The sequence below is a fragment of the Gymnoscopelus microlampas genome, assembly GCF_963454915.1.
Source record: "Gymnoscopelus microlampas genome assembly, chromosome: 23".
Taxonomy (NCBI): Eukaryota; Metazoa; Chordata; class Actinopteri; order Myctophiformes; family Myctophidae; genus Gymnoscopelus; species Gymnoscopelus microlampas.
In genome coordinates this window covers 22,286,840-22,309,825 of record NC_139960.1, presented here as the reverse complement: position 1 = coordinate 22,309,825, position 22,986 = coordinate 22,286,840, and the positions used below count along the sequence as shown (strand labels likewise).

Below are 22,986 nucleotides of genomic sequence, written 5' to 3'. Positions count from 1 at the left end.
AGAGAGAGAGAGAGAGAGAGAGAGAGAGAGAGAGAGGGAAATAGAGATTTATTTTTACAATTTGAAATATATATCCATTTTCCAACCTGTGGATTTATTATTTAGAAAATAATGTAAAAAACAATTTCATGGTATTTTTTCATTAAAACCTTGAAAAATGTGTTTTAAATGCGATACCGATAAAGAAGAACGTAAAGTATACTGCGTTGGATCCATCAATTCGAGCCAGAACACAATAAATTGATTGATCATTAAAATACATGTGGCCCACCCATCTGACGAGTTAACACGGCAGCGGAACGGCTGCTGTGTTAAGTGGTCAGATGGGTGGGCTGCGAACGCTTTCAAGATTTTCAAGTGGGACAAAAAAGTGTACAAAACGTTCAGCTTCTCTCCAAAAGATGCGGATGGTTTCAAATTGACAGCAGTAACAACAGTGAATGTTCCAATACCCATATGACCTTCTGTTCGGTTTCCTGGATACCAAAATTAAAGAAAAAAGCCTTGTTGCTGTTCTTAACTTAGCTACAGTAGCTCTACAGTAATGTACAGCACTTACTTATCGTGAGAAAAATAAAATAAAAACAATACTGGGAAATATTGTCTTGTGAGCTTCTTTCTCCACGACCCATTATCTTTAGCTACTGTTAACTGGCTGATGATAGCTAACGTGGTTAGGCTATGCTAAGCTATTTAGAGGATAATAAGCAACCAATAGCTGAACAGATGTGTCAAAGGGTTTTGACTCCTACTAACATATATCAGAGTGTTGAGATGTAATAGTAAACATGGAACATGGTGGTAGTTCAGGCAGGGAAGAGAGTAGAGACGGTGTCACACTCATTCACCCTCCAATCAAATACAGTACAGCCCTGATCTTAAAGGAGTGGTCCCCCACAAAGATTCTATCAAATACACCATGAAGCCTTGAATTCATGGAGATTTTTTTGTTTTTGTCGCATTCCTAAGGCAATAATTACGTAGATAACCGATGGAATTTGTCAGATTATCTCTCGATAGGAAGACCTTCAACAAATTTCAGTTGTCATGGCAGTACCACAGTTATGAAACACAGGACAGATACAGAAAAAGAGATGCAGCCAGGAATAAACAATGAAAATGAAATAATGATAATAATGATAATAATAGATAGATAGAGCACCGAAGTCCTGACGTCACTGCCAGTAGAGGGCGCTTTCCGCAGGTTCATGGCTTTACTTTTTGTATTGATATCCTCATTGGGGAATCTTAGATCGCTTCATATAAGAACTGTGTTCCAAAAATAAACACACCACCCTGGCGTTTTTACTCATATGGATATAAAGCATCGACTGAAGGTGTAAATGTACACATTTACCCAAAGAGTAACACAATATAAACACTGGAAACGAGTCAAACAACCCAAAGACTACATTTCCCATGAACGCGGCTGCTGTGGGGACAGTGATTTCAGACCCGGAAGTAGTAGTTCTTAAGACTTTTAAGGCAGAATTAATTCCATTTTCGACAGAAACAGGCTGTATCAAATATGAATGAATATCATAAACGATGCAGAGCCACCCCCCTGACAAAAACGCCAGGGTGGTGTGTTTATGTTTGGAACACAGTTCTTATATGACGTGATCTAAGATTCCCAAATGGGGATTTCAACACAAAAAATAAAGCCACGAACCCTTGGAACAGCGCCCTCTAGTGGCAGTGACGTTAGACGTCGGTGCTCTATAGCTGCAAGCAGCAATACGAGGGCCAAGCAATGCAATATGCATAAATGCAAGATGCATACATATATATTAGGAATAAAGTATCAGAATCAGAAATACTACAGTACTCATGATTGGACCGCTCTGGATTTGCGGGTTCGTGTGTATTATGATGTTCTTTTAATATCTGTGTTATCTTTAGGTTCTGCCCTATGAAGAATTGATATGTTTATTACTGTAACATTGTCCATGTAATGAATGTGTGTGTTCAGGCACCAGATTTGGGGGGGGGGGGTTGTGAGCTCAGAATCTGTCATGCTTGGGCAGATTGTTCTGGAGCGTCACGGGAGAAGAGCTACCCCTCCCGACCCTCTCCCCCAGTGATGGAAGAAGTACTCACATTTGTTACTTACTAAGTACAAGTATCAATACTGCAATGTAGAAATATTCTGTTAAAGTATAAGTATGTCCCATTTCACAAGTTTTAAAATGTATAAAAATCCTTTGAAAATAGCAGATCTACAAACAACGCGTTGTGAGCTTGTAGATCGGCTCTTTTGAAATAGACAAACTATAGAGCTGAAGTCGTTAATATATGTTTTGCAATAATAATCAACATCTACAAAGTAACTAGTAACTAACATTTTCAAATAATAGTAGTGGAGTAAAAAGTACAATATTTGCCTCTGAGGTGTAGTGGAGTAGAAGTAAAAGTAAAAGTATAGAGAATTTGATATACTCCAGTAAAGTAAAAAAAAAACACTCAAAATTATACTTAAGTACTGTACTTGAGTAAATGCATTTAGTTACTTTACACCTCTGCTCTCCCCTTTGTATGTAGGTAGAATGAGCCAGTTTGAACCGGTCCGTGTCTGACAACGAGCCACCTGAGACCTGTTTTAGACTGTAAGGGTTTGACAGTGAAGAGCTGAAAATCCACTTTCCAAAAAAAAAGGTGGTAAAATTAGACTAGTCCAGCAGTTTCTATTTTTGTTTAACCACAGGGACTGGTAGTACCTTTGGAACTACAATTAACCTGGACAGTTGGTGCAAAGTACAGACCTGTGTTTTGGTGCTAATCAAGTCTGTGCACTTTCTTTACTCCTATCCAGAATTGAGGCGCAACATGGTTAAACTAGGACTTTAAAGGGTGCATCGATATAATTTTCATGAAAACAAAGAATAAAAAGATAAAACAAAATAAAATAGTAAAAAATGAAATATACATCCACAGAACGTATAAAGAACACTGAATGATTGTGAAATAATTTGTATTATTTTGTAGGGATATCCAAACTCAACACAAATTACTCCAGAATACTGTAAGCCGTAAACTGACGGAAGCCATTATCCATTATGTTTTCATTGGGTAAGGTGCTTTTTACCCATAAGATATTCTTGCATGACGGCCATTGCTTTACAATGTCGCAGACTATATGATTTCTGCCTTTGCTGCCTTATAAAGGTGAGAGGGAAATAACAATTGCCATAGAGATTGCAAAAGTGCGAAATCTAGTGGCTGAATCTTGCCTAGTGGCCCTTAAATACCACATGTGAGAGAATTGAGACGTGGAAGTCAAGGTGCAACTCACAATTGACAGTGAATACTCAAATCCTTAGTGTTAATTTAAAGGAGAGTTCCAGTCATTTTAGGTGTTTGCTTTGATGTGTCGCTAATCACTCACCAACATACCAGGGGCAGTTTTCATAGAAGCCCCTGTTGTCCATTGTGGAGACCCCTTCCACTGGCATAATGGAGAAATGTGGATAAACGAAAATCGCCTATTTTAGCACCTCCAAAGTTATTTTTTTCTCCATTAATCCTCATTATGCAGTGTCCTGACACTCAAACATGCACTGAATGTCCCTTATGAGCTGCCGTTCATGCAGAACGACATGGAGCTGGTTGCTTGTTTCTCTCACAGAATCTGGCAACACCAAGGACTAGCTTCACATGAACGGCAGCTCATAAGGGACATTCAGTGCATGTTTGAGTGTCCGGACACTGCATAATGAGGATTAGTGAAAAAAAAATTTGGAGCTGATAAAATAGGCGATTTTTGTTTATCCGCATTACTCCATTATGCCAGTGGAAGGGGTCTCCACAATGGACAACAGGGGCATCTATGAAAAAAGTCAACTGCCCCTGGTATGTTGGTGAGTGATTAGCGACACATCAAAGCAAACACCTAAAATGACTGGAACTATCCTTTAACTCCAAAGAGTGTACAAATACGGGTCCATTTGGTTCCATGTGTTACTGTATGTCACCTTTAGGCAAATACTGTTTCAGGAGAAAGTGTGAACTTCGCACTCAAATTGCATTTATTTGTCAACAACAGTAAGAGTATAGCTCTACTAACAGCCCCTAGACTCCATGCTGCTCGTTACACCTAACTGGAAATTGGCCTGAGGGTGGCGCTAGAGTAAAAGCCATGGGGTCACAAAAATCTAAAGGGCTCATCCTGGAATCTAACAATTAGATTATGAGATCTTGTGTGAAAAGTTGCTATTTTTGGCCTGAGTTTAACGCTAGAGCAGTGGTTCCCAAACTTTTAGACTCAAAACTAGTGAAAATAGCAGATCTACAAGCTCACACCACGTCGCTTCACGCCGTGTTGCGAGCTTGTAGATCTACTATTTTAACTACTTATTAACCTTTTTTATTTATTTATGGAAATTATTTTATTTCTTTTTTAATTTTATTTATGAAATACTTTATTTTTTCCTTTTTTTAATCTTTTGAAATAATATACATTGTTTTTAAATGTAGGAAACAAAAACAAAGCCGGTATTTAATAAAAAAAATAAAATAAATTGGTCCGCGACCCAAACATGTGTCTCGGCCCACTGTTTGGGAACCACTGCGCTAGAGAATAGGTCATGAGGTCACTCAAATAATTAGGGGGAGCATGAATGCACGCAGAAAGTTTCATGACAATCAGCCACTTAAATCTTAACCCATTAAGACCTGGAACTGTCTCATTTTTAGATTTGAGCTAAAAAGCATTATTTTACACTTTGGGCTATTCAAAAATAGCAGATATACAAGCTCATAGCTACGAGCTTGTAGATCTGCTATTTTTGAAAAATCGTGAAAATGTGTGAAAATCTTTGAATATATATTTTTTTAAAGCGAACATTTGTAACTCAAATCTTTGCTTCTGGGGGTCCCTGGAACAACATATTTTGATGGGGGTCCGCGGCCACATACATATAATTTTGAGGGTCCTTGACATGAAAAAGTTTCAGCACCACTGATATAGAAACATACGTTTTTCAGAAAACTGTTGAGATGTAGGAGACATGTAGAATCGGCTTCAGGTCTCAAAGGGTCAAGATAATTTGATAATTTGAGTGCAAGTGGAATGTTTGGTCTAGGGGTGGCAATAGAGGAAAGTCCACTGAGTCACCAAAATCAACCAATATATAGTCGTCCTTAGAGCCCTGCATGGATCTAGAATCGATGTGTACAGTACAAGACACTGCCACCAGAAAACATTACAGAGCTGAACAATTCTAAACATGGAGTGTGACTAAGAAAGTATGCTGTATATGTAGCACATGCGTGCATCCATAATATGTTCCCTTGCATGCATGTACTGTATGAGACAGCGAATGAGAGAGCGAGTGGGGTGAATACATTGTGTGTGTGTGTGTGTGTGTGTGTGTGTGTGTGTGTGTGTGTGTGTGTGTGTGTGTGTGTGTGTGTGTGTGTGTGTGTGTGTGTGTGTGTGTGTGTGTGTGTGTCTGTGTGTGTGACAGAGAGAGACAGATATAGAGAGAGAGTAAAGAGAGAGAGTACAGTATGGGTACAAGCCAGAGGAAAATAAGGTTTTCACAAATTTCACACGAGTCACAGATTCTCTGCATGTTAGGACTGTGTATTGTATGCACATTTGTGTGTGTGTGTGTGTGTGTGTGTGTGTGTGTGTGTGTGTGTGTGTGTGTGTGTGTGTGTGTGTGTGTGTGTGTGTGTGTGTGTGTGTGTGTGTGTGCGTGCGTGTGCGTGTGCGTGTGCGTGTGCGTGTGCGTGTGTGTGTGTGCGTGCGTGCGTGCATGGTACAAAGCCTGACAGTGTTTGGATTGACACAAATATGTCTCTGTCCACTGTGAAGGCCAGCTGTACTGCTTGTTAATGCAGACATGCTGCACTGTGTGAGCTGTGGGAAATGAACCTCTCTCTAGTCTATACAGTATGTAAGAGAGAGAGAGAGAGAGAGAGAGAGGGGGGGGGGGGGGCAGAGAGAAAAGGATGGAGAGAGAAAGAGCGATAAAGAAAGATTAGGCTAAAGATAAAGCAAGAGGAAAAAGGTAAAATTTGAAGGATGGCCAATAAAATTCTCTGCATGGGTGAAATGCACGCGTTCCACCCATCTGACCACTTAACTTAACTTTCGGCTGCCGTGTTCATTGTTTGTTTAAGGATCCCTAGCTCTGGTCCATAGTGTTAGGAGTTCTCCTTAACGTTATGCGACTTTTTCTATTCCACCGGTTGCGCAAAACAAAGACGGGTTTAAGGTGGTGAAAGCCTACTCTCCTCGGTAGAAAGACTCTCAGCGCCCCACCTTCTGTCTAATATACACTTTTTGGACAGAAAATAAAATGTTCCACTGGACGGAAAAAAAATTCGCCCCCTACAGAACTGGTCAATGCAATTTTTCGATTTCGCTATGCGAACACTTTCGAGATTTTCAAGAGGGCACTGATCCAGAAGAGATTGCGAACCGCTGCTCTAGTGCCACCCTTGGACCGAACATTCCACTTGCACTCAAATCATCTTTAAATCCAAGTGGCTGATTGTCATGAAACTTTCTGAGTGCTCCCTTGAAGATGAACCCTGATTATTTGAGTGACCTTATGACCTGTTCTCTACCGCCACCCTCAGGCCAACTTCCAGTTGAGAGTAATGGGAAGCATGGACTCTAGGGGAATTTAGACCTTTAACCACTTAAACCCCAGGATCCGTATTGTGAGGAAAGCTTTCGCTGAAAATAGCCGATCGATAAGCTTGACGATCTGCTATTTTCAGCGAAAGATTTCCCCACAATAAGAGAAAACTGAAAATAAAACCATATGGGGTTTAAGTGGTTAAGCTGGGCCTCACATTTTCGCTGAGTCGGGCTGAATTTCAGGCCCGTCGGGGCATCGTTTGTTGTGCAGAGTACTGGGTGCGGTGTGTTTGTAGTGTATGTACCGTACGCGTATGCGTGTGCACGTACATGTGAGTCTGTCGTTTTCCAATTTCCCTTTACACCCCAACCGTCAATGGTCCTTCAACATTCTCAATGAGCCTTCAACATTCTCAATGGGCCTTCAACATTTTTAACAGCAGCTCTCTCATGTGTTCAGTCCTTTTCATTTAGCCTTCACAGCATGAAGACAGGAGAGAGATGAGGCGCGACGTGACGAGACATCACATCACATCTTTAGCCTCAGGCAGGAACATTCAATATAGTCAGGAAGGAGAAGAGGAACAAAAAAACATCAAAAGAGGTGCTTACACAGCAAAAGTCCTCCTGTGAATACCTGATGGATGCAATAACTGCATCCTGGGGTTTTTAGCGGCGCTAGCCGCTCTATACCTGACTTTGTCCATGTGCGTCAACGTTCTGATTGGTCAGGTGCGTCAACAAAGTGATTGGTCAAGCTTCACGTGACACATGGCTATAAACACATTATAAACACATATCGATGACAAAATGTATCAAAGGCGCCGCTACCTTCACACAGGGTGTGATTTTTTATTTTATCACCAAAACTAGACAGAGACCTTCAGTATCAAAGCACACTCTTGTATAACACAAGGCCATGTCATAAATTTAACTGCGGGGAGAATTTGTTCCAATATATCCCAGATAAAGATAGCGGTGGAGCGATTTCAACAGAGTGTGTTGTGCTGGTGCTGGAATGAAACAACAGTCTGTTGATTGAAAAGCTACAGAGCTGATCAATATCATAGCAATAACCTTGTATCTCCATAATTTGTACTTTTTTTGTAGTTTTTTGTAAATGAATGCCCTGCTTCGTCGTACAAGTCAAGCTTTTAGATCTGATATTTTGAAAGAGAAAGTGATTAATTCTGTGGGTTTTATGAATATTTAACTAATGACAAGTATAACAAGAGCTTGTGACAAAAAAATAATAACTACTTGGATCCATTAGAACACAAGTTATTTGTTTTTCCATTTCCTGAAAAGTAATGGTTTTGGACATATGTACAAGGTTTTTCCACCTGACAGTATATATACTACGTATATGAAGCACACATGAAATGCTACACAAGAGTGCGTGTGACACTCTCACACACACACACACACACACACACACACACACACACACACACACACACACACACACACACACACACACACAGGTTTGTAGCATCTAGTTGCACACGTCAGCAGCTCTGTGTTTACCAGTTTGACGACAGTATGTGTTTATCTCGGGAGGAGTCGTCGATAGAAGGAGAAAAAAAAGAGCATTTTTGCTGTGACCACTTGGCAGTGCTTTCTGTTTTCTGAGTCTCGGTTCTGCTCTATATGGCACGTACAGTAACTGAAGGCTATGTATGGTGCTTGGCTTGGAGGCTTGCCCTGGCACGCTATCTATTTTGTCTCCTGCATTCCAAAGATTTATAATTTGACACCCTTGGGCTGTGTATTATAGATCTTAGGCTCCCGGCTTCGCACAGCGGCTGGATTATGCGTACGAGGGTGCCTCGGATTACGGGGAAGAACCGTATATCCTATTTACTTCGTGTGAAAGCCGACAGTCTGCATGGCGTGGGAAACGCCACGTGATCGGAATCTCATGCATGTATTTGCGTGCGATGCACATGGCGGAGGCAAGAGGCCGGGATGTTTTACAGGTTTTAGACATCTCATGATGTGGGGATGAAAAAAAGATAGAGATAAGAAATGCATGGATTGAACTGTGGGAAAGGAATAGGGAGACAGACAGACAGAGAGACAAAAACAGAGATAATCCAAGATCCAAGGAGCCCAGTTCTGAAAACCAAAATAAGACTTGTTGCTTGCCAGAATTGCTCAGAATGAGGGACTGAACTGGTCTCTGGTGTTGTAGTAGGAATTTAATTGGTATCCAGTGTTGCAGTAGGCACTAAACTGGTCTCTGGTCTTGTGGTACGGACTAAACTGGTCTCTGGTGTAGCAGTAGGCATTAAACTGGTCTCTGGTGTAGCAGTACACACTAAACTGGTCTCTGGTGTAGCAGTAGGCACTAAACTGGTCTCTGGTCTTGTGGTACGGACTAAACTGGTCTCTGGTGTAGCGGTAGGCACTAGACTGGTCTCTAGTCTTGTGCTGTGGCATTGCGGTGGGTTTGGCGTTGTGTCAGTGACAGTTATTGGACAGTGGAATAGGATGAGGCATTTGTGACACTCTGAGGCTTTGGAGAGTGAGTGCTTCAGTGCCTCCTCAGCTGTGAGACTGCAGCCTACAGCTTTCAGTGAGCCACGGCCAGCCAGCAGAAGAGAGGTGCTTAATGCAGAGAGGATTAATGTGTCAAGAATTGTCACTCACACTGAATCTCTCTCTCTCTCTCTCTCTCTCTCTCTCTCTCTCTCTCTCTCTCTCTCTCTCTCTCTCTCTCTCTCTCTCTCTCTCTCTCTCTCTCTCTCTCTCTCTCTCTCTCTCTCTCTCTCTCTCTCTCTCTCTCTCTCTCTCTCTCTCTCTCTCTCTCTCTCTCTCTCTCTCTCTCTCTCTCCCCAGTAATTACTGTAAATGTGGCAGTGTTGGCCAAGCGGCTAATTTTCAACCGTAGTCCCCTAGAAACTGCAAACTCCACACACAGACTGGCTCCTGGGTGGGTTCAAACCTGGGACCCAGGACCGTCTAGCTGGGAGTGCTTAGTAACCAGGGTTCCATTTGTTTAACCCATTGAGACATGAGGGCAATTACGAATGCCTCAAACTTCTCAAACTTTTTTGTGCCAAGGACCCCCAAAATGATATGTATTTGGCCACAGACCCCGATCTGTATTGTGCCAGGGACTCCCTGAAGAGAAGATTTGTGTAAAAAAAAAACATAAAAACCCTTTTGAATTTTTCAAAAATGTTCAAAAATAGCTGCTGCACAAGCTCTGGTGAGTTTGTATATCTGCTATTTTTGAATAGCAGATATCTAAAATGAATCTAAAATGACACAGATGCAAAGACATATTTTAACTAAAGTTTTCAAATAATTATAGTGGAGTAAAAAAGTACAATATTTGAGATGTAGTGGAGTAGAAGTAAAAGTACAGAAATTTGAAATACTCCAGTAAAGTAAAAAATACCTCAAAATGTGTCTTAAGTACAGTACTTGAGTACATGTACTTGGTTACTTTACACCAATTCCACTGCACCACCGTGCCCTCTACTCACAGCCTCTCCTCACACACAGACTGGCTAAATTAGCCACATCAAAGTGGGACTAGAAGCCTGGATCCCCCCTCCACCCCCACCCTCCTGCTGTGTCATCATGGATTTGCATTCTGTCGTTCCCTTCGCCCCGAGATGAACCCAAACCCCCCTCCCTTACCATCCCCGCGCCCAGCTCTCTGTCTCACACTAGGCATGTAACGATTCACTCAACTGACGATACGATTTCCAGACAAATCTTTTTATTATTATTAGTTCTCTTGCTCTCTTTTTTTTTACACTTTTCAATACAGTAGCAAATGACTGAAAACTCATTTTCATCAATTCTCTTACAAAGATCCTGTATCTCTTCTTTTTCTTCTGCTGTTTGCGTCGCGATTTAAAAAAAACAAAACGATTTAAATTGGCGATTTTAATCGGTTTACGATAAATCGTTACATGCCTATCTACTTTGACTCACTCGCTCGTTTTCTTTTTTTCTTACATATCGTCGTTGTCGGGCAGAAACCTCTTATCTCCATATTATAACTTTTTGCATACTGGATTTTGTATACTGGATTAATGATAAAATCATGGATATATATAGAGCATTTCATATTAGTGCCGACCCTTCAAGGGGATGTTGGGCTAAGGTTAGGACTTCATCCAGAAATCTATGTTTATGATTGTTTATCTAGCTGCATGCATACTGTTTAGTACTTCCTGTAATTTCTCCCAGTTCTTTACACCTGTAAACTTCTGATATGTGACAATAAAGTTGATTCTGAGAAATGCACGTACAATTAAAGATAATTCTCTCTCACTGCATTGTGGCATCCCCTGCGAACTAACTGTTAAGCCTCCACCTGTTTGGCATTCATAGATAATACAGGTACACTTTTTTAATACAGGTCAAATTCAACGTTTTCGCCACCTCTAAATTCAGGTCATTTATTCATATTTCCTCCACCATACATTTAAGAATCATTTAAAAAATGTCCTCTCTATCGTGGACATGTCATTACAGGCTAACGATGCATTGTGAGCTTGTAGATCGGATATTTTTGCTATCTTTGAAATCGGGCTTAAGTGGTGACTTTTTTTGCCACCCTCATCTTTTTTAATGAAATGACGCCTCTGTTCCTCAGTGAAGGGAATGCCGAGTTATTTGCTCTATGCCTGACTTTCCTGCAGTCCACTGATGCTCACACTTTTCTCCTTGGAGCCCCCCCCCCCCTTTTTAGATCTGACAGAAGCTGAGACCCCCCACACGTGCACGCATGCACATGCTTTTTTTCAGATATGTTAAGACGCTTTGACACACCTGATGAAGATGTATTGACATTGTCACGTTCTATTTGCCTGCACCCTGTGATTAAAAGGCTTCAAATGTCCGAGTTTGCTCCAGTGACTTCTTTGATTACACACACACACACACACACACACACACACACACACACACACACACACACACACACACACACACACACACACACACACACACACACACACACACACACACACACACACACACACACACACACACACACACACACACACACACACACACACACACCCTCTCTCCACCAGGCTGTGGGCCACCGGCACGGCAGTTCCCATGGCAACGTACAGTACAGGTGACTCACCAGCCTGTACTGGAGGAGAAGGCACAGGAGATGGTGATGCAGTTGCCGTGACAACCGAGGATGTGTAGCATCGCTATGGGAGCTGAACCGTGGGCGTTGGATGCTGAGAGGCACTGGACCAGACTACAGCTGAATCAAACTGTAACAGGCCTCCAAACTATCCACTGTTTTCTTTGCCATTCATTTTATCAATTACTTTTTCGATTAACTGAATAATAGAGAAGCAGATTTCAAATATTGTTGCTTTCGGGCAGAAGCCTCCTATCTCAATAAGCTAACTTCAACTTCAGTGTCACACAAAAGTATCAAAAGTAGCAGATCTGCAACGTGGCGCAAAACGGTGGCGTTTGAGCTTGTAGATTTGCTACTTTTGATATTTTTTTATTTGAATCTTTTAAAGTAACTGTTTTGGACGTTTCCACCCGACTGTGACTAAATGCAAATTTCATATTCAACAAATAAACTACACAGACGGCAAAAAAAAAGACACATTATAAATCACAGCACTGCAGGCACTGTTTATAGCACTTAGAAACACAAACCTTTTTTTTACTTTAATGTTCTAACCAAGTCACTGTGTGTGTGCGCTCGCGCGCGTGCGTGCATGTGTGTGTGTGTGTGTGTGCGTGCGTGTCCTACCATTGCGAGAGCACGTGCTGTTGAGCCTGTGGTTGATGTCCAGAGAGGAGGGCTTGCGTGTGACGGCGGAGGTGACGGACTCGTACGGGTTGTCCTCGTCCTCCGGGAGGAAGACGTCCAGAGAGGGAGAGGTGACCACCTCCGCTGAATGCTTGGAGTCCTGCACAGGAGGGGAGAGAAGGAGACACTTAAGACAGGGGTCTTCAACGTTTTTTCTGTCCAAGGACCCCTCAGCAGAGAGAGAGATGAAGCAGGGACGGTGTAAATAGCTGATCTGCCAGTTTCGCTGTTTTTGAAAACATTTGAACAACTTCGTCCTATAATGATATGCCCAAAATATATCGTCTCTGCCTGTTATGTATTGTTTTAGCCATTAATTTTATGCCACTGTTTTTTGCCTCTGTTTTATTGTGTATTTTATACATTTTTTCTTTGTTTTGTTCTGTAAAGCACTTTGCGCTGCATTTATGTCATGAAAGGTGCTATATAAATAAAGTTTATTATTATTATTGATAGAAACCTCATATGTCCAAACTGTTAGGATTCAAATTCAAAAATAGCAAAAGTAGCAGATCTACAAGCTCAAATCGAGCTTGTAAATCTGCTACTTTTGGAGCTTTTGTGTGACGCTGTAGTATGATCAAGTAGGGCTTTAATTTTAAAAACACAGAATATGTAGATAAGAGGTTTCAGCCCGACAACAGCGATATATAAAATGACTAAAATTACACAGAGGCGTTCACACTCAGAGCTTGAACGGTATAACAACATATAGATCTGTAACAGGTCTAAATGGGTTATTTTTAAGTACTTTTAATAGTATTTTTAGTATTTTTACTCATTTTATTTACTTTTAAATATTTACACTCACTTTGATTACTTTTTACCCACTGTAGTTAGTCACTTAAATTACATTTAAGTACTACTACACTGTGTGTGTGTGTGTGTGTGTGTGTGTGTGTGTGTGTGTGTGTGTGTGTGTGTGTGTGTGTGTGTGTGTGTGTGCGTGCGCGCGCACATATGCTCTTCGCGCTTTCGTGTGCATGTCTTTAAGAGTTGCACTGTCCCCTGTTTGTGTTTAATTAGTGTAACTGGTTGCATCTTTGTGTCGCAATCAGCTGCAGCTGTTGTTGCCGTGTTTTCTTTTCTTGTTGGAGCGGCTGTCACCGCTCAAAAACATTTTTGACTAACAGTTAGGTGTCCTCCTATCTGACACCAGGGTCTGTCTATTATGTCTAAATGTAAGGGAGACCACCTCCAACCACTGCAGATGTAATAGTTACATTAGCATGAACATACTCTGCCATGCAGATTGGTTTAAATAATTAGATTCATAAATCCCAGAGTATAGCTTTAAAATAAACAGCTGAGAAATTATCTCAGCTGATCTGATTCACTTTCCAGTATAAGAATACATTTTAATTGGCAAGAGTTCAACCATACTTGCCATCCAGTGGGTCCAGACCCAACTTCTATATAGTTTGATTCACTGCAGAGTATCTGATCACAGCAGGGTGAAAAGCCCTCTCCCTTTTTACCAGACAAGTATCTTTTGATCACAAAAATCCTCAAAGCGATTCTGGACCCAGATAGAAGTGATTTCATGGGCAGTTTCGCATGCGCGCACGCAGACACACACACACCAGTGTTTATTACTGTAAATGGTAAGTGGTGCATTTATATAGCGCCTTAATACAGTGATTGTGCATTACATTCACCCATTCATACACATTCATACAGCGATGGCGGAGGAAACCATGCAAGGCACCAATCTGCTCATCGGGAGCAATTAGGGGTTCAGCGTCTTGTTCAAGGACACTTCAACAGTAACTCTGGGGGAGCCCGGGATCGAACTGGTTGTTGTGAAGAGAACATTAGGATGCCAATTTAACACTAAAGCCCGAGTTATACTTGTGCATGTTTGTCACGCGCCGAAAATAGCACATACTGTATATAAGCTTGTATACTTAGTTGCGCACGCCGATGCACAACTAAGTATATAATTCAGGCATAACTCTAACCCTAATACCTAACCTAAGCTCTAAACGCCTAATCCTAAACTTCAGTCCTTAGTTAAATCCTTAACTGCGGACCAGGGACATTTTCCTCCCAATCTCTATTTCTCAAATTCTACTACACACACACACACACACACACACAGACACAGACACACACACACACACACACACACACACACACACACACACACACACACACACACACACACACACACACACACACACACACACACACACACACACACACACACACACACAGGTGGTACCATGGTTCAAAACAAACAGCAGGTGTCAGGAGAAATCATGTTGCACAACATTTGAGCTGCATTATATTGACATGTGTGTCACACCACCTGCTGATTCTAGAGCCCCACTGATAAGACAAATTATTTGACTCCTCTGAAGACATCTTCAAGAGGACCCCCATTGATATGTATTTGGCCGCGGACCCCCGTTGAAAATGTTTCGTGCCAGGGACCCCCAGAAGAGAAGATTTGTGTTAAAAGATGTTGTCGCGTAAATAAAGAATTGTCTCAGAGGCAGAGAGACAGAATCTCAGGCCCTCATCATGTGATCTGAATGAAAGTGAAAAGACCCAGGCGAGCTCTGAGAAATACACCATAAAGGGCCCTCTAGCCCATTGTTTGGTTGCTGATTAAAAAAGAGCATAATCTGCTCCTGTATTCCTCCCAGAGGAAACTCTATACAATCTCTTCAAACTAATTGATTTGATCTCTTTCACAAGGGGGCAATTCCCGTCGTTTTCCTTTTTTCAGTCCCTTTGTTTCAAATGCTCACTGCACCTTAGGTTGGGTTAAATGCCAAGGACACATTTTCCCCAGGGGACAATAAAGTAAAATCAAACCAGAATCAAATAAAATGCATTTAGAGGATGATCTGGTCCAAGCTGTGTATTGTCTCGCGTACCAAGTTGATCAGAGATCTCGACCTACTGATCTACTGATATACGTCTGGGGAAATCTGTAGTCACTGTATTTGCTAGAACAGAGCGAAGAAAACCAGTGCCAGCAAACCTACGCCTACAGCTTTGAAAACCAATCCTGAGACGGTCCCAAATTCCAATATGAAGGAACACTCTGAAGTCTTTGCATTGGTTCTGCGATGCAGTTAATTATTTTAGGGCCCTATTTTCGCCAGTGCCTTACCATTATCCCTACACTTCTTTGCCATTTTTTATTATTTAAAAAAAAAACATTTAAATTCAACTAGCCGATCTACATTGACACGTTGTGAGCTTGTAGATTGTCTATTTGAACTATTTGAAAATGTTTTAAAAAATGGCAAAGAAGTATAAGGGTTAATGGGTAAGACACTGGCGAAAATAAGTCTCCCACCCAGTTTTAGCCCCTACATTGAAGTCAGATGTCACCAGATGTATCGGCAGGCTATGCAAGACAACATTCTGTGACGAAGGACATCTCTTCACAACAACCGGACTAAGCACCATTCACCACCCCAGGGGTATTTTTACTGATAGTTTCTCGTTGCGGTTCACTGCGTCTGCGGCCTTGAAAAGGTCGAGCGCCACCGGGTTGCACAAGAGAGCACCAACAATGTTCCCTCCTGTGTGAGAGACACACAGGGAAAGTGTCTGGGGGAAAAACAAAAGGTGAGCGATGAGCGGCTAAAGGCAGGGTTCCTTCACAATGTACTGACTGACTGGGGTCTCTAGAAGACTGTGCCGTCCCATAATGCAACACTCCATCATCATTACCTGAAGTGTCACATGGCAACCCGCCCCAATGTTGCAACGCATCCACGTAGGTATCAGTGGTGGGGTTGTTGCAATGGTTAGTAGGGAGCATGTGTACGCACACGCACACGCACACGCACACACACACACACACACACACACACACACACGCGCACGCACACGCACGCACACACCTGTGTCTAACCACCAGCTGATTTCTCATCCCAGAAGACTTTGCCTTTCTTCCCCGACTGTCTCCCAGCACCTGCGGTAGCCATTATTCTTCCTGTCAAGCTCTCCTACTACATTACCCAGTTTGCACTGGGCCATCAATCATGTGCTGAGGGGTGAGCTCAAAGAGGATTAATGAGGTTGGCCGATACACTCCTCCCTACACACTAAAACAATGAGTGCTAATTTATCCATTTATAACTAAACAATGTATTTCTTTGAGTGTAGTAGAAGACGATCTTGTAGGAACACACCCACACCCACACAAGCTGAGCTGATTTTGGACCTTGGTTATAGGTTATAGCGTTGATAACCAGATCGAACATTCATTTGAATGCCTTTCAAAAGATTCGAGCATCTATAGAAATTCCACCCAAATATTACATTTGAACGGTGGGTGCCACTCGGGTTGCCTCTGTTTATTAATCTTTTAAATTAAACTTTAAACACAGAAAAGTAAGACATTGTAATGTTGGTAATTAATGGTCAAAATGGTCATTAATGCTATTCTGACACGTGTGGGCGTGCACACGCATGTCAGAATAGCATTAATGACCTCGGACCCCCATCTGAAAAGTTTGTGCCAGGGACCCCCAGAAGAAATGATTTATGTAAAAATATGTATATATATTCAAAATCTTCCAAACATTTTCGATTTTTTTGTAAAATGCACAGACACACAGACGTTCGTACGTATGTACATCTGTGTGCGTGTGCATGCTCATACTTCATTCCATCCCTTTCACCCAAAAAATACTCTCTTTCTCTTTCTCTCCCTCCTCGTCTGTCTCTGTTCCCCCGGTCAGTGCTGCATCAGACCATCAGTACAGCTAATGGAGTCCAGGCAACAGTTTGATTTCGTACTTTCTTCCTCACAGGTGGCTGAGTCGTTCCAATGATGTTGATTCAACATGACAGCCTCGTTAGTTCCACGTGTCAATCACAGAGCCCAGAGAGGGCTTCAGGAGTCAGGACACGTAATGACTCGATAGTGTGTGTGTGTGTGTGTGTGTGTGTGTGTGTGTGTGTGTGTGTGTGTGTGCCTGTGTGTGTGTGCGTGTGTAGAAAGACTTTGTGACAAGCACCAATGTTCCATTCAGAAACGAATAGAAGTCTTATAGAGTTCTCTCGTTGCAAGTAAGGGAATTAAATGAAAGACTTCCAGTTTACAATTTAAGCTTTACAAAGTGAAATGTTTCAAAAAGTAGAAAGAATGTGAAAAATATTCAAGTATTTACTTCCTTGGCCAATTGGCAGCGCGCTCAATGAAATTTGTCTCTGATCGGTCCAGTGATTTGTGAAATTAGCTGCGGACGGACAGTCAAACAGAGACAGACGCAGGTGGCGTACCTGCCCATCACCATGAAGTCTGGGGGTTCGAATCCACCGCGGTGCATCCGGCTTTGTCGAGCGCCTATACCAACACAATTGTCCCAGGGGGTCCCCAGCAAAAGTAGTTAATATAGCATCACAATCATTTTAACCACTTCTACGTGGTTAAAATGTATACCACTTATACCATTTATACGTTGTCTATTCAAAAACAGAAGATCTACAAGCTCACAGTTCAATTTTTTTTAAGACAAATCTTCTCTTCTGGGGGTGGCCTGGCACGAAACCTTTTCAGATGGGGGGGTCGGCGGCCAAAACACACATACATTTGGGGGTCCATGGCACAAAACAGATTGAGAACCTCTGCTGTATGTCCTCCCGGTGGTGGCTGGCAGGTGAGCCAGTAGGATATACAACATAAGTGTGTGTGGGGACGAATGATTTTGCGACTGCATTGGGGAGAAAAGGCGGGTAAATAGAAAAACACTAAGAGAGTGAGCTGCAAGCATACAGTGGAAAGCTAATAGAGATTCTAAAACGCAGACCAAGCGATGACAAGGAGAGAAAATATAAAGGGAAGGAAATGAGTCAAAGACCCGTTTCTGAATTCCTCTTTAGAGGTGATTACAGAGAAAGAAATAGCATTGAAAATGAACACCTATAACACACAATCAAGTGACTCATCTAAGTGATTTTCTCTGACCGTGGTACTAAATGTGATTCATTCACTGACCCTCACTGCAGGGCAGTGGTGTAAAGTAACTAAGTACATGTACTCAAGTACTGTACTTACTTTGAGTACAATTTTGAGATATTTTTTACTTTACTGGAGTATTTCCGATATTTTCAATACTTTTACTTCAACTCCACTGCATCTCAGAGGCAAATATTGTACTTTTACTCCACTACGATCATTTGAAAACGTAATATAACTTATATCATAGGCCTACATTACAACATCACTAACCTACTGTCAGAAAAAACATCCATTTGAAACTTTAACCCTTTCAATCCGGGGAATCCTCTGTGTCATTATAGATTTTAGCTATAACCATTACTTTATACTTTATCATAGCATGTCACCAAGTGTCGTGCTATGAGCATGTGTATCTGCTATTTTTGAATGGCCAAAGAAATCTAAAATGACGCATGCCTACCCATAACCATCTCTGTCTTCTATCTCTATTTGACATCGTCCCCTCTTCAGTGTTGATAAAAATGATACATCTCATACTTCCAGCTCAAGAGGTTCAAATGCAACATGAAAGACAAAACAAACAGTGAGATTGGAGGATGGAAGTGGATCAAAGCAGGCTAGTATCCACTAGAGCCCGACCCATGTGCCAGATCTTTGGGTCTGATGTCGCTCCTGATTTTGGTGAATAATATTTTGTCAAGAAGTGCTAAATCAATTCTATCTATCAATTTAGATATTTTTCAATAGTTTTGAAACAAATGTTAAAAAATAGCCAATCTCTGCTATTTAAAAAAAAACACTTAACCCCTATATTGTTGACTGGAGTCCACTAGGGCTCTATACTATTGTATTTTCTGTTTTCTGATATTGTGGGGAAAGCTTTCACAGTAAAATTGCAGCGCGTTGTGAGCTTGTCGATCTGCTATTTTCTACGAAAGCTTTCCCCACAATACGGACGCTGGGATTGAAGTGGTTAAAGTGGGTACAAATCAGGACACATCAGCTGCATAATTGCAAATACCGCCATCAGAAGCATCAAACAAATGACCAATATATGGACTATAAGCCGATCTATGGGTCTGGTGGATATAAACTGTACTGTATGGGTCTGGCCCCTTGTATCCACTCAGCCTCATAACAGAACATCTCTGAATCCTCAGAACAGCAGAGAAAACCTTTTTCTGAGGAAGGGAGGCAGAGGAAGTGGAGAGCAATGGGCTGAAGCAGGGATTTCCTGTCTCACACACACACACACACACACACACACACGCACACACGCACACACACACGCACACACACACACACACACACACACACACACACACACAGAGGAAAGTCCGAAGTCAGGAAAGGCACTATGTGATGAGAGTCGATAACTAATGAGCAATCTGTCTCTCTTTCTTTACTTCTGTCTCTCACACACACACACACACACACACACACACTCACATGCAGTTCAGCAAACGGATGCTAATTCAGCGGTGACAAAGTGAACGCCGGCGGCCGCAGAAACCTCCTCAGCCCAGCAGCAGCAGGCGGTGGGTCAACTCCTCTGTTCCCATGAGCTCCGCAGAGGAAACCTTGGGTGTAAATCCTTCACGCTTCACCCTGAGAAGGCCGGGGGCACAATGATCCGCCGCTGTGTGTGACTGACAACAGTGTGACTACTGACCGCTACTTGTTGACGCTCCTCTGTCCTGTCTGTCTGCCTGTCTGTCTGTCTATCTGTCCGCCCCGTCGGCTGGCTGGCGGGGCCAGGAGGTTCAGGAGGTGAGAGCGCGGAAGAAACAGGTTTTCAACGAGACGCAGCTTGTGACAGACTCACAGCTAATGAGAAGTCACTCCAACAAACACCCCACCCACATACACACACACGTACACACACTGACACACTCTGCGTTCCCTCGTCGCCCCTCTCTCTCTCTCTCTCTCTCTCTCTCTCTCTCTCTCTCTCTCTCCGTTTCCTCTCTCTATCAGGGCAGATAGGACACAGAGAACTTGTGTCTCTGCTACAGGAAGGGAACAGACAAACAGAGCGCTCCTCTGACCACTAATGAGCAGGTCCTCTGGAGCTCCCATCCCACTGCGAGATCCAACATTCAATGCTGGAGCGTGTGTGTGTGTGTGTGTGTGTGTGTGTGTGTGTGTGTGTGTGTGTGTGTGTGTGTGTGTGTGTGTGTGTGTGTGTGTGTGTGTGTGTGTGTGTGTGTGTGTGTGTGTGTGTGTGTGTGTGTGTGTTTATGTTTATGTGTCTCCCTCCATGTGATAAGTGTAGGGCATGTGTGTGAGAAATGTATGTGTGCGTACTGTATGTGTGGTGAAAGGAATCGACAGGCAGATAGACAGGCAGACAGGCAGACGGGCAGACAGACAGACAGACAGACAGACAGGCGGGCAGACAGGCAGACAGGCAGGCAGGCAGACAGACAAACAGACCGAGACAGACAGACTCTCACTGTTGTTCATTTAACCCTGTGTGCGAATTTGCACTTCCACCGAATGCATGCACTATGAATGCGTGCACTATGGATGTGTGCACTATGTGCATTTGTGCTGTCCGTATACGTGCGGTATAGGAAACGTGCTGTTACCCGGGTCACGTCCCTCGAACCACTGGTCAGCAACCTGTGACTCTAATAAGCCTCGCTTATTTAACCACTTAGGCTCTATTTGACCTCATCGTACGACGACTACCGAAAATAGGCAATCTGCAAAGCCTGCACATGGCGTCAGATCGGCTATTTTCACTATGTTGGAAACATTTGTAAACAATTTAGAAAGGATTATGAGAACTCTGGAAAAAAATCACAAGTAGGCATGCCAGGTTGGACGCGCTTAACCCTTTTGCACTCACTAGTCTGCCTGTGATTGTCTGTCCTATCAGTGTACAGTAAGTGGTGCACCCCACCCTGCCTCTCTCACAGTACAGTACAGAGAAAGTGCACACAGGCCATCAGATATGAATAGCGGATATAATTTGCTGGCATTTCCTCGCGGAGGCTATTTGACTGGAGATGGTTGGGGGGGGGGGGGGGGGGACGCAGCGGAACAGGACACCAGAGGACAATGGACCCTCTGAGGCCATCACTGGGGGTAGAGATAGAGAGGGGGGAGAGACAGCGAGAGAGAGACAGCGAGAGAGAGACAGCGAGAGAGAGAGAGAGAGAGAGAGAGTGAGGGGGGGACATGCAGTCACAAAAGTCATATGGTTTACTTGAAAGGTTTACTTGAAAGAACCCACAGTGTGACTTTGTGAGAGAGAGTAATATGTAGAAAGAAAACAGAGTGATAGAGATGGAGAACAGTGAGAGGAAGAGATAGAAAACAGAGTGTGACAGAGTGAAAGAAAGAAAGATTGAAAACAGAGTGAAAAGGATGAGGAGGGGGGAAGAAGACAGAGAGCGGGGGAGAGAGAGAAAGGAGAAGGGTGGGAGAGAAAGAGAAGCAGAAAGATGGAGGCGCACGTGTGTGTGTGTGTGTGTGTGTGTGTGTGTGTGTGTGTGTGTGTGTGTGTGTGTGTGTGTGTGTGTGTGTGTGTGTGTGTGTGTGTGTGTGTGTGTGCGTGTGCGTGTGCGTGTGTGTGTGTGTGTGTGTGCGTGTGTGTGTGTGTGCGAGAGAGAGACAGAACGAGAGAGAGACAGAGAGAGTTGGTTAGACCAGCAATTCAATCAATCGTAGCAGAATTGGCACCATGATGGACCCCCTGTTGAGCCCATCTCAAGAGACACAGTCCCCTGGACCCCCCGGGTCCATGCTAAAACCCCTCAAGCTAAAGTGTACATACTTAAGCAGTTAAAAATATGAATGATAATGCTTTATAAGCCCTAAGAATTTTGACAGTTTAACCCGTTTAAAAGCCTGTCAACAGAACCTACACTTTTCAGCGTGACTTGCATGATGTCCTATACTGTAAACCATAATTCACACCCACATACTGTAATGTTTGAGATATGGGTCCATTCCACCTCTAATGCTGTGTTATTAAAAGTGTTGCATAGCGAATGCTGACAACTTCATTTGCCATTTGAAAACCTTTGAGTTTAGCACGGTCGGTTTCCTTATTTCCTGTTAAAGCCTACAGACTTTGTATTGAATGAGAGCAGGGTGGAGAGCAACTGTAGTTCAAGCAAGACTTCAAATGAGAGAAATTATTTAGGCATAAAAAGGGCAATTTCTCCTATGAAAGCAAACAGGCAAGTGCCACAGGTTACAGGCTACACTGCGTGCTACGGAGGGAGTCATTGGTTGCCAAAGAAATTTGCTGAATTGTCAAATGTTATGTTACTCGGTCATGAAAGATGTCAAGAACCTTGAAGAACACATTGCTCTACTTGACATTCTGAGGTTCGATGGCTTTCACAAAGAACTGTTCTGCATGTCTATTCAGCATGTCTATTCAGGAGTTTTTACTTCTACAAAAGTTAACAGTTCTATGCAAGGCCACAATGCATTATGTCATTGATCTTTCTGTATGAAAGGGAGGCTTTCTAAAAAATAAGAAGGAGACGACTGTTTAATATGCGAAACATTTTATGTAAATGTGTTTTCTGTTTACTAAAGGGCTTGAGAGACAGGAATGTAGTTATTTAACATGTATGAGTGTACAACGTAACCAGATTTATGTGTAAATACCTATATATCAACACT

At 42.6% G+C, this 22,986-nt stretch overlaps 1 protein-coding gene across 1 annotated transcript in view; it reads right to left on the bottom strand.

Annotated features, from left to right (window-relative positions):
• Positions 1-22,986, bottom strand: part of anks1b (ankyrin repeat and sterile alpha motif domain containing 1B) — a 316,968-nt gene that overhangs the window by 137,666 nt on the left and 156,316 nt on the right. Inside the window, 1 exon segment of the mRNA XM_084049725.1 lies at positions 12,348-12,507. Coding sequence (XP_083905851.1) covers positions 12,348-12,507 — 160 coding nt within the window.